Genomic DNA, 26,652 nt, shown 5'->3' on the forward strand with positions numbered 1-26,652 from the left:
TGAAAGCAGAGAGGCAGCTGGTACAAAGAAACAGGAAACCAGTAAACAGGAAACTGTTGGAACTAGCTCCCATGTTTTGTTCCTCTCTAAGGAATCAAGCTCAGCCTTCATGACAGTTAACCGTGGCTCAACATCTTTCGAGTCCAAAGCCTGGATCTCTTGGAAGTTTGAAAGTTCAAATACCTTCCTGGAGCTATTAACAGCAGTTACAGCTTTAGCTACTTTAGCAAATTCATCAGCAAATCTCTTTGGAGGTTTACCTCTTGTGGCTCTTTCAGACCTGCGAATCAGACGTTAAGTCTTCCAACGCTTTCCTCTTCTTTCTTAGGAGAAAAGTGGCCTATAGTGAACAGTGGTTGCTCCAATTCTTGATCAGAGCCTTCTGAGGGTCACAAAGAGGCCTTAGAACTCTTGAAATCCTCTGAATCATCTGAGTCAGTTTCAGATTCAGAATCAGAACCTTCATCAGTGGGTGTGGGGTTTTGCTGCTGTTCATGCTCAGTCTCTTTCACTGTCATCAGGATAACATTGGAAAATTCCCACATTCTCGCCCCCACTTGGCATTGTACTCAACACTTCTAGTGAGTCTGTGTTAGTGTCAGTCATCATTACTCTGTAAGAACCTTTCTGATATCCTAGAAAGATACCATGCAAACCACGTTTGCCTAACTTGGAGCTTTGTGGTGTGTGAACCCACATGTCAGAACCAAAAATTCTCAGGTGCTTGATGTATGGTTTCTTGCCAAACATCTTTTCATAGGGGGTACAACCAATCAGTGATGACAATCTGTGATTATAAGTATAAACAAAACAGCTGAGCGCTTCCGCCCAATAACTCTCTGGAAGATTGGCATCATGCAGCAAGGTTTTCAAGCCTTGAAGCAATGTTTGATTCGCCCTTTCACAAAGTCCATTCATCCAAGGAGACCGTGGACTTAAAAGGTCATGTTGAATTCCTTAGGACAGCTTCAAACTGCTGAGAAGTGAATTCTCCCCCTCGATCTGTAAACAAACATTTCACCTGTTTATCATGCACATTTTGCAACCAAGCACAGAATTCCTTGAACCTAAGAAACGCTTCTGATTTCTGCCTGAGATTGAACACATGAATATATCTGGAAAATTAATCAATGAGAACCATAAAGTACCTGGCTTTAACTCTCTTGCAGGTTTTGTGCATTGGTTTCCCCTCCCCTATTTTCATGACTCCACTTTGATGAACCTAACACTTAAAATTCATTCATACCATTGCAGCCGTAAGCCTTTATAAAGGTAAACTGCCAAAATATTCCAACACTGACAGTGGAGGGAAGATTCTGTAAAGCTTTAAAATTGAAAAATTCTTTATTGATTATGAGAATTCATGTCCACAAACTCCTCTGCAGCTGCCACAAATTTATACAAACAACATGACGCCACAGCTCTAAAATTTTTTACAACTTTTACTTTATATTCTATAATAGATATTACTTTTGTCAGGTAAGTTATACTTCTAAAGTTGTTACTTTCTCATCTCCAGTGCACTTTTGCTTCCCAACAGCACCAAGACAAAATTATACAAAACTTCCCCTTCCCAATCATCACTTATTTCCCAACCACCACTCAATATTTATAAGATACCCTTATTCAGGACTGCCAGCAAGGCAAGTGAAACAGGACCTGAGGAAACCTCTGGATAACAGATGCTAGCAGGGAAATCACCCTGCTTAAGGGCTTTCTGAAAACAGTGGGTTGGTGCAGGAAACAGAATGCTAAGCTAAAAGGACGCTTATGTTTTCATGTCTAAAGTCTACTGAATTATAGTATCCAAACTAGCCAGGGCTCTTGCCTAATTTTTAAAAATAATTAATTAAAAGATAATAAAAAGTCATGAGGCAAGATTCGGAAACTCTGAAAACGGTAGGAAGAGATGGAGGTATATTACATTACAAGGGCAGAAGTCTGAGTTCAGGTTGCAAACAGGTCAAAACATAGGCAGCCTGGCTTGATCTTGGGCCATTAAGCCATCACCATGTGCCAAAAAACAACAACAACCCAGCAGCATGGAAGAGGTCAGATCTGTAACCTGAGAATATCGACAGACATTGAAGGCAGAGGAGCAGGGGCCAGTAAAAAGTTAGTGGTCTCATTTGAATGCTCAATCACCACCACGCCTGTTCCGCAAAGGGGTGGGGTTGCTGTATAAAGTTGTTGACACCTTCCGTTTCCTGTGCCACTGCCTTTTCAGACTTTGAAAGAGTAACAACTGCAAAGCAGACTTCAATGCTTGCAACGGTGTGACCAAGACTTCCTGACCAGGAGATAAGCCCAGTGCAGTACAACGTGAACCATGCACAGGGCTGCACCCTAAGTACACACTTACCAACGGAGACCAGCTCCCAGCGGAACTTGCTTCCAAGTTAAGCCTTCTTTAAATAGTTCACAAGTGGGGGACCTGTGTGGCCCTCCAGGTGTTGCTGAACTCCATTTCTCATCAGTCCATGCAGCTGACATGGTCAATGGCAAGGGGTTTGGGAAATCCCTCAACATCTGGAAGGCCACTGCCCCAAACTTGCTGCAACAGTCAGTGGGACAACTCAGGGCAAGTCTATATAACTGTCTGAACTGGGCTGGAGATGGGTCCTAAGTCTTTCCTTTGCGGCTGTGCCGCTATTTCCCACCTCTTCTCCTCAGCTAACAATTCAGCATCATCCTTGATAACCAATCCTGCCCTATGAGGCTTCCTCAAAGCGCTTGCTGCACTCAAAGCCGTGAGTCTTCTCGTGGGCTTCCAAGGAATCTTTCCGAATGAAATCCTGCCCGCACATGGAGCAGAGGTACGGTTTTGCCTCCGTGTGCGTGGCCCGGTGGCAGAGCAGCTTATCCATCGACATGAAGCGCTCCCCACAATCCTCGCACTCATGGGGCTCGTCCCCTGTGTTGGTACTCTGTTGGTCAGCTAAGGCGGCAGGCTCACCCTCAGAGGATTTCTCGCTTGCAGAACTTTCAGGAGGCGGTGGCGGTGGCTTCTCTTCCACCGGGGCAGTCTGGCTGGTGTCTGGCTCTGGCGGGCAGGGATTTGTCTCCCCGCCTTTGGAATACGCAAACCTTTCCAGCCTCGCACGGACTTTCGCTTTAATCTCTGCTAGCTCAAGTTCCGCAGCCTCAGCCTCAGCGTCCTTGACCGGGTCACTCTTTGCATCCTCAGCGGTGGCACCCTCAGCGGAATCACCCTCGGCAGTGGAAGCACCCTCAGCGGAATCACCCTCGGCAGTGGAAGCACCCTCGGCGGAGGCAACAGGCCCTTCTGCTTGTTCTCCCCTTTCCTGTTTACAAAGGCCCCATCGTCCCCGGAGCTCAGCCAGCTTGGCATCGTCCATGTGGCTTAGTACCGGCACTTTCAGAGGTTTCAGTTCCACTGTCACCATGTTGCCTGCAGGGACAGAGGGAGAAACAATCCAGGCATGAGACCAGCCCATTTCAAGGGAAGAAGGGGAGCGGTGGTTGAGGAGGAGGAGGAGGAGGAGGAGGAGGAAAGAGCTCTCCCAGGCATCAATGCTTGTCAATTATAGCCCTCTTGCACTGAGCTTCAGCAAATGGGGACGTAAGGAAGAGCATGGCCTTGATGACAGCAGTCCCTCCATCCTTTTCATATAAGAATTAAGAGACCCCAGGTGTATATTTTCATTACAGTGGTGCCTCGCAAGACGAAATTAATTCGTTCCGCAAGTTTTTTCTTTTTGCAAGTTTTTTGTCTTGCGAAGCACGGTTTCCCATAGGAATGCATTGAAAATCAATCAATGCGTTCCTATGGAGACCGTCCGGGGACAGAGGGGAAGGCGCGCGCCTTCCCCTCTGTCCCCGGACCTGTTTTAAAGCAAGGGAAGGGGCAGCGGGGAGAATCGCTTCTCCCCGTTGCCGCCCCTTGGTTCAAAAGGGGTCCAGGGACAGAGGGGAAGGCGCGCGCCTTCCCCTCTGTCCCCGGACCTGTTTAAAGCAAGGGAAGGGCGCCTTCCCTTCTGTCCCCGGAGATTGCGGGGCTGGCAACGGGGAGAAGCGATCTTCTCCCCGCCGCCCCTTGCTTCAAAAGAGGTCCGGGGACAGCAGGGAAGACACGCTGCGCCTCCCCGCTATCCCCAGAGCTTGCGGGGCAAGCTTCGTTTTGCGAAGCAAGCCCATAGGGAGATGCGTCTTATGAAGCGGCTAAGAAAACAAAAAACTCCTTCGTCTAGCGAGTTTTTCGTCTTCCGAGGCGTTCATCTTGCGGGGCACCACTGTATTTTAATGATGTTTCAGTGCTTCAGTTTAATTGCATTTAACCTTTTAGAATGTAGTAGGCGTGATTTTCGTGTGTTCTGCCTTTGTGGAACTCTCCTACGCTGCATTCCATCTCTCCTTATCTATTTTATTTTATTTATTGAATTTTATGCCACCCTATACCCAGAGGTCTCAGGGCGGTTCACAGAACAAAATCAAAATATAAAACCACAAAATATATAACGAAAATAAAAACAACCGCCTGCCCCAACCTGAAAGTGGTACAAACGGCAAGATGTTTTACCACCAGAGTGTAAATCAACTACCCTCAAAGCGATCTGAGACCCAGGAAGAGGATTTTATAATGCTCTTCCCTCACTGTAGTTGCCAGAGTAACGTTGGGCATTTGAGACCTAAAATGGTCAAATGGTCTGGGCACATCAGGACCGCTACAAGGCGATTGTAGGGGTGAAGATACCAGTATGGAGTCATGAGTGTTGTTACAGCCTTTGCAATGAGCAAATGTAAAAGGTGGGATAATAATGAAGTGCAGAGGAAAGAAAGGAGGGAATAATTTGGGCAATGGACCTAGGCAAAAATATTCAATTATTTGCGACTCGATAAAGGAAAATTTTCTCAAGATGTTTTTATATGTGGTATATAACACCTAAAATAACCAAAATGTGCTGGAGGTGTAATCAATCAGAGTGGACGCTACTTCATATGTGGTGGAACTGTAATAAAATTAACAGCTTCTGGGACACGGCATATGAGGAGTTGAAAAAAATATTTAAACAAACTTTTGTAAAAAAAGAAGCAGCATTTCTATTGGGCATAGTAGATTCAGACATCGCAAATGAAAATAAGATAATGTTCCTTTACGCAAGATCCGCAACAAGAATACTAATTGCAAAAAACTGGAAAAGTGAAACAGTACCAACAAAAAAAGAGGAGCAAGAAATATTATTTGATTACACTGAGTTGGCAAAAATGATGGATGCAGTTAGGGGACAGTCTAAACAAATATTTCAAAGAGTGGGGGAAGTACAGAGATGATTAAAAAAACAACAACAGTGTCCTCAAATTAAAATCTGAACTTACTTCAAATAATTTTTGCAAAACAAAATACAGCCATACCTCTTGTTGCGTTTGCTTCACATTGCGGCTTTTTGGGTTGCGAACGTGGTAAACCTGGAAGTATATACTTCCGGGTTTTGTTCTGCATACATGTACAGAAGCACTCTGCGCGCTCCACACATGCGAAGAAGCGCCGCTCTAGTTGCATACTTTTCGGGGTGCAAATGGCACCCCGGAATGGATTGTGTCCGCAACTAGAGCTACCACTGTACAAATAGAACATATGGAGAACGGTAGAAATGTCGAAATGAAAAAGAAACAGTTTATCAAGTTTTAAAAAAGACCCACAGTGAGAAGGAAGGGAGTCAATTAGAACAGAATAAGAACTAAAGATTGGATAACATAAGTCTTTTGTAGTTTGTTTTCTAAATGTCATGTTTGTATGTGCTGTAATAGTAACTTAATAAAAAGCATTTACCCAAAAAAAAGGGGGGGGGATAATTTAACGCAGCACTGAGGCAGTTGTTCTGTGAGTGCAAACATTATTGGACAGATGGAACCATTTGCCCTCTCATCCCCTGGTATGCCGTCGTTGAATTTTCCACTGAGCCAATTTTGGGAGCTGTTGCGCTAGCAGGAACGCTTTTGCGATCGTAACTTAGAAGGGCACATTACTTGAATCCCATTACAATGGTACCTTGGTTCCCGAACCGCTTGGCTCCTGAACACCGCAAACCCAGAATTAAGTGTTCCCGTTCGCGAATGTTTTTCGGAAGCCAAACATCCAACACGGCTTCCACTTGACTGCAGGAATCTCCTGCAGCCAATCAGAAGCCACACCTTGGTTTTCAAACAGTTTCAAGAGTCGAATGGAGTTCTGGAATGGATTAAGTTCGAGAACCAAGGTACCACTGTAATACTCTCTCCAGGATGCTTTTACAGACATTGCCATATTTGCAAAAACTAACATGCCACACAGAAACACTGGTTCTCTGGGCAGCTTGCAACAGAACTACTGACAAAGGGACTACTCGTACGCTGGTCCTCCTGAGAAAAGCATCATTTTACAATTCCCATCAAATTTCCATTTTACTATGAAGCAACATATTGGTACCCATACATGGCAGAACTTGCACATTTGGTTATATCTTCAGGGATGGCAGAGAAAATACAAAGAGAACCAGAACATTCATTCTAAGATGAGGTTTGTTGAATTTTGTCAGGCTACCATTAACCAAACTAGCCACATGAATCATGCATTGTACACAATGTTAGTCCTACTCAGAGAAAACCCACCGAAGTCAACAGACATTAATATGTTGAGGTTCGTTAATTTTAATCAGTTTAATCTGATAAGAACTTAGTTGGTAATATCCCTATACTCTGGTTTTGAGACTGAAGAGTAAAGATGATATGGGTGGGCAGGGGATGGGATGGGAACAGATTTTATGAGATTCCTTTTTCTTAGGGTACTTTCTTCTGTTAAGCCCACTAAAACATAAACAGAGATAATTAGCAGTTTGTGTTTTTTAAATTAATTTTTAAAAACCCTTCCTGATTCAAATCATACGGCGCTCACCTGTAGCAACTTGCTGGTGTACAGAGAGAGAGCTCTTTCTGGCATTGGAGAGATCTTCCTCGTGGGATTTCTTGTGCCGGGAAAGATTCGATTTGTAAGTGAAGTTTAGCCCGCACTTGTCACAGGGAAAAGGTCCGTCACCCACGTGGCTTTTCATATGGATAAGATGGGTTGACAATTTGTAGGTTTCATGCCCACATTTGCCGCACGTGTGCTTCTTCTCCTTTTGAAGGCTCCGTGCTCTGTTGACGGGATTCTTCCTGCCGCCAGAACGACTGTCAGGATGGTGGACTGTCTTGTAGTGTTTGCTGCAGGCAGAAGGGTCAGAGAAAGCTCTCCAGCATTCAGGGCACTTGTAGGGCTTCTCGCCTCCATGGCTTTTCTGGTGTCTCATCAGGTCGGAGATATAGTAGGATTTGTGTCCACATTCAGGACACTGGATGTTCTTTTCCATCCATAGATACCTGCTCCTCTTGGCAGCCCTGGTTTCTCGGTTGCGAGTCGATTCTTGCTGACCTCGAGCCTGAGATCCGCCACCCGAAGGTTTTCTGGGGAGTTCCTGCACTTTCACTCCTTTTTTCTGAACTTTCTTCGCCAGGATGTTAATTAACTCCTCCTCATCTGTCAGGATACAGAGATAATTGAGATATAGGGCTGTTGCCGCAAGGGTCGGGGGAGAGGCTATATAACCCCTGGCCCCCTTATTTCGAAAGCCAAGAGCTACAAACATGCTACACTCTCCATGGTTTTTTGTGAAGGACAGTCCCATGGACAAGCAAAGTAATCTTTCGAGAAACGGCTGCTTTTGTTTTCTACCTGCTCTTACCTCACACTGCTGTAGCCAGGCAAGCCTCTGGGGTGAGGCATGAAAACAAACCAGGAATGAGCTAGGGTTGTGGCTTTGGGGTGCAACATAAAACCACTGTCAGTGTAAGCAGAGTTTAGAACTCCAGCTTCGAAAACATGGTTTCATACTCTGGTTGTTTGGCTGAACATCCGATGCGGCTTCCGATATCGGTATCGTTGTGCCTGCGCAACCGGAAGCCACGCCTTGGTTTCTGAACGTTTCGGAAGTCAAACAGACTTCCGGAACAAATTCTGTTCAAAAACCAAGGTTTGACTGTATGGGTCCTTTTCTCCCTGCCCCATGGAAGTAAACTAGAGAGCTTAATCCCATTTAGGTGCTGGAGTGTATGCAGACACCAATCAATCAATCAATCAATCAATCAAAAGTTTTCAACATAATAGCACTTTTGATTGCACCTAAAATATTAATCTGCTTTTAAAAATCCATTTGTAAAGAAGGGTGTAAATCAGTGTTTCCCAAAGTGGGCAATACCACACCGTGGGGGACTCTGGAATCATCCAGGGTGGGGGAAGGGAGTAGGCTTGGGTACAATTGGGGCTGTTGGATAAAAACAAGGTGGCAACATAAAGTGGATACATAAAGAAGGCCCAGAAAGCGGATCATAGCTTGGCTGCTTATTTGTTCAACGGCAGGTGGGCTGCAGTGCCAACTCTGCCCGTGGGGCGTACGGGACTGAGCTGTCAGGCTTCACTCCACCCCACCCCATGATTTTGTTTTTTTTAATCACGGGGCCTAGTTCACCTCCTTGTCCAGTTTTGAAAAACTGTTCATACCTATTTCATCTGTTGTATAATGATGCTTACTGATGTAACGGGGTGTGTGTGTGCCTATTATTATTATTTTCCTGAAAAGGGGGCAGTAGGCCAAATAAGTTTGGGAACCTCTGGTGTACAGGAAAGTGCTCAAAAACATGATCCTGGTACAGGCCTCACGACACCCTAAAAGGGGAGGTGATAAATATTCCCATGCTGCTGATGGGAAGCAGAGAAAGGACAAGGACACACACAAACTGTATCTTGCCTAAAAGGGCTGCTTAACAAGTTCGTGGCAGAGGCAAGATACTTAGCAAACCAGTATGAGGCAAAAAAAATGAGCTTACTTAGAAAAGTAAAGTATTCTGCTCCTTGGGGCAGGGGCTTGTTCTCTTATTTATCTGATTTGGTTTATTTCATAAAATTTATACACAGATTGGTTGCCAAAAAAGAAAGAAGTATAACCTCAAAGCCGTATTCCCAGCAACTGTTAGGAAAATAATCTGCACAATCCTCTAATATCTAATGATTCACCGGAGACGAGCACTCACCGCCAAGGGTTACGTCACATTCCGCCACAGGAATCTGGGGAACCAAAGGGGTATTGGAGACAGAGGTGTCAGGAACAGGCTTCTTTGCTAAGCAGGAAATATATGCCATGTGTTTCCTAAGGCTCGTTTTCCATGCAAAGCTTTTTCCACACCGAGGGCACATGTAGGGCTTTTCTCCAGTATGTTTCCTCATATGGGAAACAAGGTCTGTTAAGCTCCTAGCCTTGTATCCACATTGTGGGCAATTGTGTTGCTTTTTCCGAAAGTTAGCTGAACTTGCCATGGCAGCTAACGCGGACAAACTGCCCTCTCCTGGGTGTTCACTCAAAGCAGGTTCGTGACTCAATGTAAGACCTTCTGGGGATATCTCAAACTCTTCTTCCTCCGTTTTAATTGTGGGCAGAGCGTCCTCAACACCTGCAGGGAAGGCAAATAAATACAAGACAGGGCATATCGGTCTGATTAAGGCGTTAGAGAAACATGCCCCTACAAGGATGGGTTACAACAACCCATCAGAGACGAGATGGTATAGGTGTATATAAAGGCAAGTATGCTGTAGAAATATAAAAGTCCCCCCTCCGACCCAATTGTAGTTTGAATTATAAAATGTTGATAGGTCATACTTGCATCCCTTGCACATAAAATATCATACAATTATATCCTTTCTCCTACAATGGTACCTCGGTTTTCCAACATCTCTGTTGACGAACATTTTGGTTTTCAGAAGTTAAACATGCCACGCAGCTTCCGTACTGAGTTTTCCATATTGAGTTTTCAGGTTTTGAACGTTTCAGAACTCAAATGGTTTTACATTCAAAAACAGAGGTACTACTGTATTTCAAAAAGATTCCATTTAATAGAATATGCATCAGTTTAAAGCAGAGCTGTCAAAACGTTTCATGTTGATGACATACTTTTTAGACATACATATACAACATTTTGCGACACACTAATTCAGTTTTACTAGCAAACTGGAGGCTAAACTAACCCCTTTCCAGCCCTGGGAGGAGCTCAGGGAGCATTTGTGCAACACACCTACACACTGCAGCCAACATTGTGACAGTTTGGAAAGCTCTGCTTTAAATGGTGTTTTTCACATAGTAGTTCCTTTTCTCCAAAGTGAGTATCTTCTGTGTAATCAGAAGAAACAGCTTCTCCAGCAAGATTTCTCTATTTATTTACAAACTACAATGTGTTTCCTGCCCCCTCTCAACCCTGCCTGTGAGAGAAGCATCTATTTAAATGTGTGCACAAGCATCTTTGCAGTTCATTTAGCACTTCAAAAGGCTACCCGGGGAGCAGGCAGAAAGTGAATGCCCTCAGCTCTCCTGCACAACCAGAGATCAAGGTCACACGGCTTCTGGTTCCATTGCCTTAATGGAGACAGCTCCCATGACAGCGGGAGATTGTAGACAAAGGAAAAACCAAGAATGATCACGGGTGAATGAGCATCTTTGCAGTTCGTTTAGCACTTCAAAAGGCTACCTGGGGAGCAGGCAGAAAGGGAATGCCCTCAGCTCTCCTGCACAATCAGAGATCAAGGTCACACGGCTTCTGGTTCCAGTACCTTAATGGAGACAGCTCCCAGGACTGCGGGAGATTGTCGACAAAGGAAAAACCAAGGATGATCGAGGGTAATTATCCTTGCAAGTTCCCCTCAGGGATGGGGGGGGGAGGAGGAGCAGGTGTCTTGGTATCTGGCTCTCACTTCAACATGGAATGCAAGAGGCAGAGACGCAAAAGTGCTTCATCTGCGGATAACCCTCCTACGTCGCCATTAAGAAGCAGAGGTTCTCCTGTTAATTAGAGTTTAATTGGGACTAATGTACAGGCACATGCTGGAAATGTTGAGATAATAAACTGCATAACGGAAGCAGCTGCAAGGTTGCTAAGGTTTGAACTTGAAAGAAGACTTTACTCGGTGTAAAAGATGGTGTGGGGGAGCCTTCTGTTTCTTGAAATAAAGCTTTTTCCTTTTATATTTATGATTTGGCAACCTTCTCTAGAAAGATAAAATAATTTTTAATGAGCAAGTGAAAAATAAGGAACTGAATTGCAGAGATGCAGATCTGGAATACAATATAAAATAGAACTGTGTGAACAAAAAAAAGGGGGGTGACTGCTAATTATCACAGTGGAGTATGGAACCGAGAAGCCTTCTTATCTTCTGTGAAATAGAGGAATGAACGAAGCCTGGAAGCTTGCCAAATGCACTGGCAGGATAATAGACCACTTTTCTTATGTTGGGAAGAAAGATGGTGGAAAAGGATATTGAAGGAGATCGAGTGACTCATGCAGCTATTGTTAAAGATGCATAACAAAGAAGCACAGGACTAAGCATGGGAGAAATCTAATTGGATTGCGTTGCAATACCACTTTGCAAGAATGGTATTTGGAAGGCATGCGGAATCTGAGTTAATTGGACTATGCAATTTATCACACCGCGAGTATGTAACCTGGAAGGCTAGTTTATTTTTGGTGTAAAGGGGGGGATGAACGGAATCTGGAAGCTTGCCAAATACACTGGCAAAATGCCAGATCACTCTCCTCCCGGGGCTGGAAAAAACCCGGCTAAAAACCAGCTACACAGATAGAGTGAATTTTGTAGCCCAGTAATGTTAAAATGATAAAAACAGAGTACAGTGGTTACCTTGGTTCTTGAACTTAATCCATTCCAGAAGTCTGTTTGACTCCCAAAACCGTTTGAAAACCAAGGTGCAGGGAGCTTCCTGCACTCAAGTGGAAGCCGCATCAGATGTTCGGCTTCTAAAAAACATTCAAAAACTGGAACACCTACTCCTGGGTTTTCACCGTTCAGCAGCAGTTTTATTCAACAACTAAGCTGTTTGAGAACCAAGGTACCACTGTATGGGACTGACTGAGGGAGAAATTGTTGGAACAACATTGGGATATCAGCTCTGCTCAAGGCATGACAACTTTCAGCAAAAACCCGGGGGGCGGGCAAGAGACAGACAAGGAAAAGGACTTCCGGTTTGTCACGGATCACAATGGAGCACAGATCTAGCCCTCTGGGAAAGATCTGAGCTTTGCGGGGGGGGGGGGGATATGAGGCCACACAAAGGTGCTGTGGACCTCAAAAAAACCCAAAAGGATTTATTTTGGGTGCATGTGATCTGGCTGCACTCTGGGTGTTCTCTCCCATCTCCCGGATTGCTCTGTAAGGAGTGGAGAAGAAAAGACGGGATTGAGGTGTGAGTGCTGGGATCCATCGCTATCTCCGCAAAGTGAAGCTTCTGGCTCTGAGTGGACTGAGTGGCAGACTCTTCAGGACAGAAAAAGCCGAAATTTAAACAGAAGATTTAAATTTGGAACAATTTGGACTGATTTGGAAACCATTCGGTGTGAGACGGGATGAAAAAAGGAAGCCCCTCCCGGCTGTGGTGAGACGCAATTTGCACGGTGCTTTTCTGCAAGTCCTAAAGTTGCTTTCAAACCTTCCCTGCTAAGTGTAAGTTAATTCCACCCATCCCTGATATAATGGGGGGGGGGGCGGCGGCACAGTTTTTTATATTAAGTTTCTTTTTTTACTTTTTGCATAGAAGTGGACTGCCTGATTGGCTAGGGAAGGAAAGCCCCTGCAAGCTTGGCGCGCATTGTTACAACGTACTGACATTTTGATAAAACTTGTTCTGGTTTTCGGCCGCTTTTTGGAAGCCGAATGTCCAACACGACTTCTGTTTGACTGCAGTCAATCGGAAGCCTCGCCTTGGTTTTCGAACGTTTTAGGAATTGAACAGACTTCAAGAACAGATAAAGTTTGAGAGCCAAGGTACCAGTGTATATGGGACCTCTCCCCACACAACGGATATTTTGCTCGCAAGTATACAAAAGCAGAAAGTGCACATGCAACGATGCTTCCATGAAGGCTTGCAGTTCCGTCTGCTCTTGTGAAACTGACCTCACACCGCACCACTTAAACACATTCCACTTATCTAGGCACGTATCATTAACCGAGGATTTAAACCAGAACAAGGCACCAAAACAGCACGAAAAGAGGAGAACACTGGAGAGTGGGGGGGGGGAGGGGACAGCTTGCACAGCCGTTCCAAGTGTCTTGCCAACCCCACTCACACCCCCTCCTTCACTTTCTTCTTCCTGGCCAGCAGAGCTGTCGCTTTGGGGGTGCTTCGTGCCTTGGCTCACCCCTTCCTCGCTTGCACGTGCCAATTTTAATCCTTAGGCAGGATCTGAGTCCCTCTGCTCTCCCTCATCGCCCCACAAGTAGGCAAAGGGGGTGGAGGGAGAGACTAGATAAAATGTCTCCAGAAACATCCGAGACTAACAGAGCATCAAGAAGCCCCACAGCAACATAGCTACCCACCCTGCCACGAACCCCCAAGCTCAACTTGCCAATCCCTGGAGGCAGGGAGGCAGGCAGGTGGGATGGATGGCCAGCCTCTCTCAAGAGCTCCCTCCCCACTTTATGCAATTTCAAATACATGTGTGGAGCCAGGGGACATGACAGCAAGTGGGGGGATGCCTATATTTTGCACATTATTGGGGACCAACCAAATTATTATGCTCACCTTCATATGACACCTGGCCGTCTTCGAGAGGGACATCTGGAGCAAGGTTGTTTTGCTGGCATGTATTTCTGCTGCAGTGTTTATCGAGGTATGACGATGACTTGAAGCATTTCCCACATTTGTTGCATTTATGGGGCACCTCCTCCGTGTGGACTCTCCTGTGTTGAATGATGCCCGCTAAGCTTTCAGAGACAAACCCACATTCAGGGCAGGTGTGCTTCCTCCCATTGCAGAGCTTGGCAAACTTGGTCAGCACCACCTTCACTGTTTTTGTCCCATAGCGAGAAAGAGGCACTCCTTCTCCTTCCGATTGGCTCAAGAGCAGCTTTGAAGGGGAGCTAGCACCATAGGTCTCGGCGCTCGTCAAAGCAGTAGACAGGGGCTGCAGCAGCAGAGGAGAGTTTTCAGCCGTGTTCGGCCCAGGGGCGGCTGCAAAAAGAGAGAGAGGGGACCTCTTACCCCTGGAAGATGTGAACGGAGGTGGCGGCGAGAGGAGACAAACGGTATCACAACACGGAAGACTGTATAACCACAGGGAGCACCGCACACACAAGGCCAAAAGGATGAACTACATTAGAAAGTCGGCCCCGCTAGCAGCCCAACTTTCTGTATCACAGGGTGAGAAACTTAGGCCCTCATAGCTGTTTCAAAAGCCCTTTTGCAGGCAATCAGCTTGTGTCTCTGGAAAGCGCAATCTGCCCCCACCCTGGGAATCTGCTGGGCAAGGAGGAAGAGAGAGGGAAAAGGTTGGCAGAAAAAGGGTGCTGGCACACTCCGTCTGACAGGCTTCCCTCAGAGATACTTCAGCCCCTGTTACAAAGCTTCCCCACTTTTTCTGTAGAACAGCACTTTCCAAACTTTTCATGCTAGTTGTTACGATATGGATGCAATGCAGCTGCAAAGTGCTAGCTTGAAAAGTAAACATAATGGGAATGTTGGGACTGCCCATGGGAATCAGAGGGACAGTCAATTCACAGTGCGAAGCACCGGAATTAGCTCAGAGTGTAATATGAGCTTTTCCGTTTGTTCCTGTCCAGGAAGTTTTTGTTACTAGACTGCTGGAGTTCAAAGAGAGCAGTCATGTTTTTTGTAATGCTGCAAAGACAGAAATAAAGGCATGTAAATACGTTTCTGTCTATCTCTTTCCCCTGCCCGGGGGGGGGGGGCGGGCAGGAAAGAGGGGTGTGTTCTTCTCACACTGAGAAGGATCGCCTATTGCGACCTAGCCTGGATCTTGCTGGGGAATGCAGCCAGGGAGGTCAACAGGAGATCAAACCGGGTGCCTGGGAGAGTTGCCAGTTTCTCCTGATATGGGCTTGATTTCCGACATCTGGTAGCACGGAGCCGATGGCATCGATCCATGAAAGAGGCTAAAGAGGTTGATGGATCGTATTCATCCTCTGCAAGGAGATAAAGGAGTTTGTGGTAGCGTGCGGATGGAGGCTACAACGAACGGCTGAACACCGAAGCAGACGTTTTTGCTGATAAGCAAGGAGCAACGGAACCCCAAGGTATGCTGATTTATGGGCTAAAAGAGTGAATGCAGATTGATTCTTCTCTGGTTTACAAAAGCTTGTTTTTTTGGATAGAAAAACAGCACTGAGAGAGAGCCACATTCTTCGCATTCTTGGGACTGATAACGGTTTGCTGCTCAAACCGGGAATGTCCAGTTGCTAAGCAACGAGTCTTCAGTCTTTTCAGCTACTTCGGAGATAGTTAGCTTGAAAAGAAAGTGGAAAGTTACTAGCCAACACGAAAGTGAGGCTGGGACTGTAAGAGGCTAGAAAAACGTTTGTTTTGTTTGCTATCTCACTGCTCTTGGAGGGACTTCCAAAGCAGCCTGCGTTTAGCTGCCAGGTGCAAGGCAGTAAACAACCCAATAGACTACTGGATTTTAGAGGCTCGAGAGTGAGAGCCGAGGCTTGGATTCAAAATGGATACCACGAAGGGGGGAGGCTTACCTTACCCACCTCCACTGACTAATGACAATTATGCCTCATGGTCTGTAAAGATGAAAGCCCTGCTTCAGAATCAGAGGATTTTGGGGGTGATTGATAACCCCATCCCTCCTGCACCAACACCAAGTTGGAATTCACAGAATGTGAGAGCCAGGACGGCCATAATTCTGTGTATCTCAGATGATCAACTTGTGCATATTCAGGATTTGGAATATGCACGTGAGATTTGGCAAACGCTGCGTAGAATACATCAAAGAGAAGCTAGTTCTTCAGCGTTGCTGCATTTTGAAAAACTGACCAATCTAAGGCTAGCGCCTGATGGAGATGTACAAGCGCATCTGACAGAGATGAAATTCTTACGCCAGCAGATGGCGCAACGCAATTTTCCTCTACAGGAAGAGATATTCTGCTTCATGATTAACAGCCTTAATCGGACTTATAAAACGGTTGCAAGTCAGCTGGGTTCTCTACCTGCCAGAGATCTTACGGCGGAGAGAATTTGTGCCGTGATTCTCAATAGAGAGACCGCCTTGCTGCAATAGATGTCAAAGACAGGGGGAGAGAAGCTCAGACTTCTGACACCCCCACTACTACTGCAAGTGAAGAACAGGCTGTTGCTTTGAACGCTGTCCGTTGTTTCAATTGTGGACAGACTGGGCATCTTCAGCGGAATTGTAAGAAGCCACGTCAACAGAAAGGAGCAAAGGGGAGCTCTGCAAAGTCTGAGGCGTCAGGCAAAAGTCGTACCAAGTCCCAGATAAAACCTGCAAAGGCATTGCTGTCAACAAAAGCTGCATTTTCAATGGAGAACGCTTTTGTTTTGGGCACTGGAGCGACGCAACACATGACGTCGCGCAGACAACTGTTTTCTACATTTAAGAAGCAAAGCTTCGCTGTGAAACAGGCCAATGGCCAGGAGCTGGAAGCGACCGGGTTTGTAACTGTGTATCTTGAAAGTCTGAACTTGACTATTAACAATGTGTATTTGGTTCCTGATTTAAAGTTCAATCTGCTGAGTGTTTCGCAGATTGGACTGGCTTTGTCCTATGATAGAGAAAGCTGCAAAATCTTCAAAGATGGAGAGCTGTATCTTTCCGCCAGAGAGAAAGATGGACTGTATTTGTTGACTTTTGATCAAAGTGATTGCATAAATTGTAATGCATCTGAATCTGACACGATTTCTCTTGCAGGTATGGCGAAGGACGTCCAGAAGGCGACCAAAATTAACAAAGCATTTCAGCGACTGTATGCTGATGTGATTGTTCCTCTAGCACCATCTAGAGGCAATGCAAGATATTATCTTGTGTGTGTGGATTATTTCACTCATTATGTGTGGATACACATACTGCAGAAACCACAAGAAGCCTTAGAAAGGTTTAGAGTTTTGTGACAAGGTTGAAACTGTTCATGATGCTAACATTGTCTTTTCACAGATGAAAAGCCAGTTTTTCTTTTACAGGATTTTCAGGATTTCCTGGATAAGAAAGGGATAAGGCACAAGACTGCTGTTTCTGCAGGAGCATGGAACAAAAGTGTCTGTGTGCAAGTGAACAAAGAATTGCAAAATGGGATGAAGGCGCAATTGCTGAGTTCACATTTGCCACATGAGTATTGGGCTGAATCGTTAATGTGTTTTTGTTACTCTTGGTTGAGAAAGATTTCAAAAGGTTTGGGAAGTTCTTTTGAAAAGCTATTTCATAGAAAACCTTCTGTTGCCCATTTTAAGGTTTTTGGGTCTCATGTCTTGACTGAAGCTCCAGGTGGAGTAAAGAATGCTAGAGGCATTTTTGTGGGTTATGAAAAGGGTCTCTACAGAGTAATTTTGTCTGAATCTGGTCAGGTGATTCTCACAAAATTTCTAGAGAGTGCTCCTGAACAGGAGAGAGTAATTGTTCACCAATTTCCCACTGAGGACAATTCAGATGATGATGATGATTTTACTGATTACAGTGGTACTGAGAGTGACAGTGATAGCTCAAAGAGCTCAGTTGACACAGTCATTGAGAGGAAATCTCACACAATGGCTAGACCTTCACAGGTGAAGGATGAACCACTGTTTACTATTGGAACTGGTTCTCCAAAGAGTCCTGACACTGAACCAGTGAGCAGAGAGGATCAGCACCTCATACGAAGGTCTGAGAGAGTTACAAAGGGCGTACCACCCAAGAGGTATTCAAAAGAGTTTGCTAATTCAGCTGTTGCATGTGTTACTATTGTTGACAACTCAAGACAGGTTGAAGCTGTGTCTAAGTCAGAGACAAAGACACAACAGGGAGTTGCTAAGCATAACACTACATTCCCTAGCCAAGGTAATGCAGATGCACTCGTTCCTTGGAAGTCAGACAACCAGAGAGGTACACTGGGGAAACCAGTGGCGGGTAGTTCCAAGGGTGGAACTGAAACAACAGGGGATTGTTATATGTATAACAACTGTTTGTTTTCTTCTCTGGATTAAGCTATGTTCGCAGCGCACATTGATTCATATGGGGGAATATGTTACGATATGGATGCAATGCAGCTGCAAAGTGCTAGCTTGAAAAGTAAACATGATGGGAATGTTGGGACTGCCCGTGGGAATCAGAGGGACAGTCAATTCACAGTGCGAAGCACCGGAATTAGCTCAGAGTGTAATATGAGCTCTTCCGTTCGTTCCTGTCCAGGAAGTTTTTGTTACTAGACTGCTGGAGTTCGAAGAGAGGAGTCATGTTTTTTGTAATGCTGCAAAGACAGAAATAAAGGCATGTAAATACGTTTCTGTCTATCTCTTTCCCCTGCCCGGGGGGGGGGGGGGGCGGGCAGGAAAGAGGGGGGGGTGTTCTTCTCACGCTGATAAGGATTGCCTATTGCGTCCTAGCCTGGATCTTGCTGGGGAATGCAGCCAGGGAGGTCAACAGGAGATCAAACCGGGTGCCTGGGAGAGTTGCCAGTTTCTCCTGATATGGGCTTGAGACGTAGTTTTAGCATGCACAGTAATTTAGTTTTACTAGCAAACTAGAGGTTCAACTAACCCCTTTCCAGCCCCCTGGAAGGAGTGCAGGTAGCATTCACGACATACACACACACTGTAGCCAACAAATGTGTCACAACACTGTTTGGAAAGCTCTGCTGTAAAGCAATGAAAATGCAGAGGAAAAGCAGCAGCAGAATACTTACAGGATTAAGCAACATCAAAACAGGCACAGGAAGCCTCAGATTGAAATAACAGACCTACCTCTGGGCATCCTGCGGTAATCCGTAACATTTTTTTGCTGAGAGTGTAGCACCTCCTGGTGAAGAGCAAGATGCGACTTATACCGGAAGGTTTTTTCACATTCTGGACACTTGAAAGGCCTTGCCTCCAGGTGGGCTATCATATGCTCAAAGAGACACTCTGGTGTAGTTTCGACCTGTCCACACGTGGGGCACGTGTGCTCTTTATGCATCGGGGCACTTGAGGTCGTTGCCCCATAACTTTGGCTGCTGCTGGCATCACCTTGGGCCATGTGGACTTGCTGGTGAGTCTCCAGAGATGATTTCTCTTTGTAGGTCATCCCACACTCTAGGCACTTGTAGGCCCCTTTCGTCAAGTGGGTTTTTATGTGTCTAACCATATCCGAAAGGTAATAGGCCATGTGCCCACACTCAGGACAAATGTGCTTTTTCTCCCTGGGGTAATATCTGCCTTTCCTCCTCACACATTTCCTCTTCCGTTTACCGCCTTTCCCCGTCTGCTCATCTTCTTTCCCCTCAGGACTCGGGTCAGAAACCTCGGTATTCGAATCACCCTCTGCAGGTTCATCTGGTAAGCCCTCAAAGCTGAATTCCGTCTCCAAATCATCATCAGAATTCTCCATTTTGATCTTGGTCCGAAGTCTATCACCTGGACAGAAGATGAGAAAATATACAGTCACGCCTTGGTTGTCAAACGCCTTGGTACTCGTACGTTTTGGCTCCCGAACAATCGAAACCTGGAAGTGAGTGTTCTGGTTTTCGAATGTTTTTTTGGAATCCGAACATTTGATGCAGCTTCCTCTATTGTTTCTGGCGTGCCTTTGCAACTGGAAGTCAATTGGAAGCCGCGCCTTGGTTTCCAAACATTTCGAAAGTTGAACATTCTGTTTGAAAACCAAGGCATGACTATACAAAGGATCACCTTCTGGTATGAAACAGTGTAGGAGTTCAGTTCGGTTTGAACAAGAAATTGAATTAGATCTGGGAAGTAACCTAATTTGATGGCCCCAGGCAAACTGATACTCCTTCAGCCTCATGGCACCCAGAGTGTCTGATAAAACCAAGCCAAATGGGTGGAGTATAAATAGTAAAATTATTGTTATTGTTATCCTTATTGTAATTATTACCCCAATCTGTACAACGGGAAGAATGGGGGGGCCTCCTTCAAACATACTTCAACCAGGGAACGTTATGAATGAATGTGATATAAATGAAGCTTTTTTAAAATTTGTTTATAAAAGTACTTATACACCCACCCTCTCACAAAATATCAGGGTAGTGTGCAATGGTTTAACTTTTAAACAGATTAAAGCAGCATAAAGCAATTGACAAAATGACTGGCTACTCAAGAACATTTTAACCACCTGAGCAAGCCTGTTGGCATAAAAGTCCTTAAGGCTTCAAGGTCAGCAACTGCAGTGGATTCAAAGTGAACCAAATCTAAGCTATAATTAGATTTGGTTCTAATTTCCTGCAATTCAGTTGATTATCAACGAGGTAGCAAACTAGGTATGGTAGCAGAATTCTTCAAACAACACAAAAAATAGTGTATTTTAACAGTTGTTTTCAGTGCCTCACCTCCCCCATCAATCTTAAAATAATTAAAAGGGAAATCTATGTCCTCAGGTTATGTCTGAATCTGCTTGAACATTTAAACCACTGTACCTGCAGGTTATCTGAATCTGCACCCTCCAAATATTTCAGCTATTTTTAGCTATTGGAAAAATGTTTCAGGTGTATACAACATGTAAAATTAACATGTCAATTAACATACCTCCCCCCCCTTTAAATAGTCAAATAAACTTGCTAAATCAGATGTGCATTGGTTTAGTGGAGAGGGAAATTTTCCAACTGAAAGTTTTTTCCCAGAATTCCCACAACAATGGCACATCCAACAGGGTAATGTCTACTCAGACACATGTTGACCTTCCAGAATCTAGGGAGGTGTTCCTAGCCTGCCGCCCTATAGCCTTTTAGAACAGACATGGGGAACATGCAGTCTTGCAAGTAGTTGTTTGATTCACTTCTCTGAGGTGATGCATGAGGGAGGGTTAAATCCTGCTGCCTTGGTTGCTTTGCTGGGAACAGTCAAGCACAGCTAAAGCAGAACTGAATGATTCCTCAGGAAGGGGAAATCTATCATGGGACTACAGTGCCCGTTAGCCCTGTTGCATTGACTTATCTTCACTTCCCATTCTATAATTCTTTCTCACTTACTCAAGAGACTGCCCAGAATAGTGGCCCCATAGTCCATTTGCTGGGGGAAAATGGATTCCTGATGTTGAGGTAGAGGGTTCCTCTCAGGTGCGGGAAACAGGCCTTCTTGGATAAGGAGAGAGAGAGAGAGAGAGAGAGAGAGAGAGAGAGAGAGAGAACACGTAAAGAAAATCAGCATATGGAATCAGGAGCGCTTGGGCTTTTCTAACTCATCTGCATGGCATTCGCTGACTTCTGCTTTCAGAACTTGAGAATTCAAGAAACAGATAACAAGACCACGCCCAAACTGAACCTCTAGGTTTTCCTGTGACACAGCAGTGATGAGCTTGTGGTTTACTCAATATGGAGATAAAAGGGATTTTGTGCTTTGTCCTGGTACACAGCTCAAAAGGAGGGCTGTGGAAGTGGTTTGATGCACGTTTGATACCAAAGGATGTCAAAAACGCCAGTGTGATCAGTTCTCATGCTTCATTAAAAGAAAACGTAGGGTTTCTGACCACACCCATGATTCATGGTGCTAGCTCTACTCTGCCCTCCGGGGCGAAGGAGAGGTTCAAGCAGGGGAAAGCCAGGACTTATGAGGTAAAATTCCCGGCAATACTCCACCCTCGGGGGGTTCGGGGGAGTTCACTATATCCCGCTGTGCTGCTTATGCCCATGTCTGCCAAACTGAAAGGCAGAGCAGGCGCGACCTGGGAGTTTGTGTCTCCACCGTTGATGAGCCTGTCGGCAACATGATTTGTGCAGGGTTCGTCAATAATTTGGAATATTGGCATTAATTATGGGGTGCTCCTGCAAAATGAAAGAACCATGTGCTGGCATTATGATGTTATCTGATATCGAGGGAGAGAGGGGAGTCAATTATTTATGCTCTGTAAATATATACCGTATTTTTCGCTCTATAGGACGCACCAGACCACAAGACGCACCTAGTTTTTGGAGGAGGAAAACAAGAAAAAAAAAATCTGAATCTCAGAAGCCAGAACAGCAAGAGGGATCGCTGCGCAGTGAAAGCAGCAATCCCTCTTGCTGTTCTGGCTTCTGGGATAGCTACGCAGCCTGCATTCACTCCATAAGACGCACACACATTTCCCCTTAATTTTTAGGAGAGAAAAAGTGAGCCTTATAGAGCAAAAAATACGGTATATATATATATATATTTCATTCATTCATTCATTCATTCATTCCTCTGGTCTGCACCAGGAGTGGAAAAGAGAGCAATCCCCTGCTGGGATTAGGGCTAGCCGGAGATTGTATATAAATTGTATAAAATTTAATAATTTGGATCAATTTGTTAAAATTTGGAAACTTAATAAAAATTACATTTTAAAAAATACAGTTGAACCTTGGTTGCCAAATGCCTTGGAAATCGTATGTTTCGACTCCTAAATTGAAAACGGGCAGTGAGTGTTCCGGTTTCTGAACAATTTCCCAAAGCCGCGCTTTGCTTTCCAAACATTTTGTAAGTTGAATGGACTTTCGGAACGGATTCCATTCAACTTCCAAGGTACAACTATGGTGGTACCTCTGGATGCAAACAGGATCCACTCCGGAGCCCCGTTCGCATCCTGAGTAGAAAGTAACACGCGACTGCGTGTCTGTGCGGGTCACATTTTGTTGTTTCCGTGCATGCACGTGACGTCATTTTGAGTGTCTGCGCATGCGGCAAAACCCGGAAGTAATGCGCTCCATTACTTCTGGGTTGCCGCAGAGCATAACCTGAAAACGCTCAACCTGAAGCACATTTATCCCGAGGTATGACTGTACCGCGGATGGTCCTGGGCAGTGTTAGAAACTTGGATAGAAAAGCTATTCACCACATGGCTGCTGGAACTTGGGTTACGGGTACAAAAACAGAAAATCTATTTGCCATTTTGTCCTTTTCACAGGTGATTTGTGCTGCGGTGGAGGAAGTGGCACATCCCCCGACCCGCAGCAATCAAACTTGGCTGCTGGGTGAGGAAGCATTTTTCCTCCCACACCCTCAGAGCCAGCCCAGGGACTCGCGCCGTATCTTTCTGCTGCTGCGCTGCTGCATGAATCAGTTGGCTCACACAGCACCAAAAGAGGCGTTCACTTGGTGCAGCGCTGCCCCGTAGATCAGCTGACCATTGTGGCATCGCAGCAGAGCCAGCCAGCCAGATGGAGGTGTAAGTTGCCAGCCTGGCAACCAGACATCTTCACTTCCTCGCAAAAGGCTGGTTGCCCGTTGCAAAACATGCCTGGCACCCGGCTAATTTCAAATGGTGGTCCTGAAGCTCCTTTTCTGGCTGCACCTATACCTGTGCCTATATGTTTCTATACCTCACATGGACTTGGGGCTTGACTCGTCGTCAGTTCCCACTGGGGGCAGTGAAAATTTGTACCTAGACCGGACCCTTCATTTCGCAGCTAACACTGACTTTTACAATTGCTGGCTCTGCATGCAGATGTCAGTGCACGGACATGGAGGCGTTCCAGTATTCTGTTCGTTGAATAACATTTTTTATTGTGTTGTGCAAGAGCATTTGAATGCCAAGTTTCATAGACATGTCATAGCATATGCTTGCTTTTCTGGTGTTGATCACGAATCTGTAAAGGCAACAAGGCTCTGCATGCTGTATTGTAAGTTATGCTTTCTTCTAATAAAGCAGTATAATTGACGACTCTGGCACTTTCAGCTCTTTGGGCTGGGGTGGAGCGAAAATTTCAGTCCTGAGGATAGAGCCCTAGTTAATTCATGAAGGCCTGAAGGCCTATAACCCTTAACCAGAGCCTTAACCCACTCTGCAGATCACCCCATACCCCAAAAGAGTAGAGGGGTCCTCAAACTACGGCCCAAGGGCCGGATCCGGCCCACAAGGTTCCTAAACCCGGCCTGCCGTTTTGCTCAGAGTGGTGCTTACTTCCAAGGAAGCCAGCTTGAGACCAGGTCCTTAAGCGCGCCTGTGGGAGGAAGTAGTGCCAGGGCTGCCTGCTGATCTGGGCTTCGTGGCTCCGGCTTCCTTGCTCGCTGAGGGGAGAAGAGGCAGGTGCGACCTGGCAGGGAGACAAGGCCGACCGCTGGAGAAGCGCCCACTTTCTCCCTGCTCCAGGTCTTTACCTCACAGAGACAAAGTGAGGGCAGCAGTACTTGTCAAGCAGAGAAGGGTTAATTGCCACTGCTCTCTTCGCAGCACTGCTGCTGAGGTTGCTGTTGCCATTGCTGCCGCGCGCGGAGAGATACAGAGCAGGAACCTTGAACATGGCGGTGCTGAGGCCCCCGAAGCCCAAAAATGTCTGCCTGAGGGGATGCCTCATAAGTTCCATTGAGACGGGGGTGGGGAGCAAGAAAGGCAGGCCAGCAGGCGGGCATGGGAAGGAGAAGGAAAGGGACAGAGCGGCTGAGCGCGAAGAGGGAAGAAGGAAGGAAAAGGAAGGATGGGCTGAGGGAGAGAGTGGAATTCTCGCCCCTCTGCTCCATCCTCCTCCGCTGCTGCTGCTGCTGAAGCTGCTGCTTCTCTCCTGGCTGACTCCGGGGCAGTGGCGATGCTGCTCCTGCCACTGCCACCTTAGAAGCAGAAGAGCCACTTGGACCCGGGCAGCAGGGCCAGGAACCGGGTAAAGGCAGGTAGGCATCACGGAGGGAGGGAGGGAAAGGGAGAAGCAGGCAGGGGTGGGCACCGAGAGGAAGAGAGGCCGGCGGCCGGAGGGGGTTTCTTCCCCGCTCGGAGGAAGGAGGAGTGGGGACACGCATGGCCATCTCCACCTGGGGGGGGCATGCATGGGTAGTATCGAGCCTAGTGCTGAGTGTCTCCAGCACCCTTTTTGGGAGGTGGCCGGGGTCATGGGATGGACGGTCAGGAGAGGGGGCAGGGCTGGTCCTTTCATTCTTTCATGAAGGACGGCGGGATTGAGACTTCCGGGTTGGCGCCTCCGGCAATGGCGGAGTTCCTCCGATCGGGAGGAATTTGCTCCGTGGAAATCAGGGTCTGACCGCCACGACGAAGGCGGAGACCCACTAAAATCGCAGGTGGGAGAAGCTTGTGAACGTGGGATTCGGCTGGCACCCTTTGCGCCTCCCCTGCTCGCGGGGAAACCCAGTTTTGGGGATCCGGAGCGACGTGGGGTGCTTGGCGCGGTGCTTCGAATTGATTGCTTTTTTCACGGAGTGAAGCCGCATTGCTGTTGCCGTAGAGCGCTGACTTTTTCCTGTGGACAATTTGACTTCAAACAACTACCCGTGAGTAGAACGGAAAATTGGATTTACAAACGTCTTACTTTGGTACCGAAACAGGAAGGTTTCAAACAGGAAGTCCGCTTTCCCCTTTTGTAAATAGATTGAAGCAAAGAAGCTGCAAGCTAAGGTCTTGGAAAGCCTTATGTAAAGGATTAAACTTCCATCGATTGAAATCATTAAACCCCCCTTGGAAGCAGGAGAAGAGGGGGGAAATTTTGGATTGTGTAGCCTGCAGGAGTGATAAAAATTAAATTACCATTGCTCTGAACCTGGAAACGGGCTGCCAGTAGATTGACGTTTTTGGGAGAGTTCATTGACAGTGAAGAGAACGTATGTTGACAGTTAGTTAAATAAGAGAAATATATTGTTTCCATTGTCCTCTTTTGCGTTTAAAAAGGAGGAAAAGTAACTGAAAATTGAAACTAACTTTACTTTTTGAACTGTTCTTGAAAGGATTGATACAAGTTGAGACTGTTTCCCTCTAGAGGGAGCTTTTGAAACTGTTACAAGAGTGGAGCTGGGAAATCTCCAGCTGCATGATAAGAACTGTGAGAATCAGGGATTGACCTTGGACTATTTAAGAATGTCGACAGGAGAAGCCTTAACGACTGCATTATGTAAGATAAGCTACTCGTTAGAACAACTTCACAAGAAGACGGATGTTTTGACTACTAAAATTGATAACTTGGGACAAAAAGTGATTAATTTGGGACAAAAAGTGAGCATCAAAACAGAAATTATTCAGGATTTGGTACAGGAATTTACTTTAGTAGGACAAATTGTGGAAAAGGAAAAGGAGAAAGTTGTTGTTGTCGAACCTAAAGTAATACAAGTGGGAGCCTCAGTCTTACAGAGGCAAATTGAGGACTATAAGTTGAGGCCTTTTATGATTGAAACTAGAAAAGGTCAGATTTTGAGGATCGGAGCCCGGCCTGGACTGGAAAAGGAAAGTTGGAAAGATCCCTCCATGCAGGGATTAACTGACTTTTGGGACATGGACTTGGGTCAGGAGGAGATTGGAGTTCTGGGGGCCTTTGGATTTGGAGGAATCTTGAAACATGCCCGGAAATACTTTATGGATCTTAGCTTTAACTATGGAAATTTGGCTGACCTGTCGAGAAGGAATAAAAGTATCGTTAGGTCGGAGTTTCCCCGAGATCTGCTCTTTAGCATCAAAGAATATGAAGAAGACCTGCAGAAGGGACGTGGAAAAGAGTTAAGAGCCTCGGACATAAGATCTCCAGGTTGATGGACTGTATGGAGTTGACGGAAGTGACTGGCAGAGTCCGAGACCAGGGAGAGGAGATGGTGAAGTTTATATATAGAAATATTGTAAAATTAATGAGTGATAGAAAAATGTTAGAATGAAATTTTATGGCCTTAGTGGAAATGTTTTAAGGAGTTAAGCTTAAATAAGTATACTAGTTTTAATGGAAAATAAGATTAAAAATATGTTAAG

At 45.8% G+C, this 26,652-nt stretch overlaps 1 protein-coding gene across 3 annotated transcripts in view; it reads right to left on the reverse strand.

The window, feature by feature from the left end:
• Positions 1 to 1,325: 1,325 nt before the first annotated feature.
• The window catches only part of LOC309336501 (uncharacterized protein), a 53,955-nt gene continuing 28,628 nt past the window's right edge, over positions 1,326 to 26,652 (reverse strand). For 2 of the 3 annotated variants that reach the window (XM_081852332.1, XM_081852333.1), the window contains exons 6-11: positions 20,996 to 21,100; positions 18,780 to 19,427; positions 13,611 to 14,039; positions 9,064 to 9,480; positions 6,893 to 7,513; positions 1,326 to 3,412 (exon numbers count right to left, since the gene is read on the reverse strand). In XM_081852332.1, the coding sequence (XP_081708458.1) occupies positions 2,712 to 3,412; positions 6,893 to 7,513; positions 9,064 to 9,480; positions 13,611 to 14,039; positions 18,780 to 19,427; positions 20,996 to 21,100 (2,921 nt within the window). In that variant the 3' untranslated portion in view covers positions 1,326 to 2,711. The remainder of the gene's footprint in view (positions 3,413 to 6,892; positions 7,514 to 9,063; positions 9,481 to 13,610; positions 14,040 to 18,779; positions 19,428 to 20,995; positions 21,101 to 26,652) is intronic. The other variant, XM_081852334.1, reaches the window with a different exon arrangement.

The sequence above is a fragment of the Podarcis erhardii genome (genome assembly GCF_964252035.2).
Source record: "Podarcis erhardii genome assembly, chromosome: 2".
NCBI classification, from domain to species: domain Eukaryota; kingdom Metazoa; phylum Chordata; class Lepidosauria; order Squamata; family Lacertidae; genus Podarcis; species Podarcis erhardii.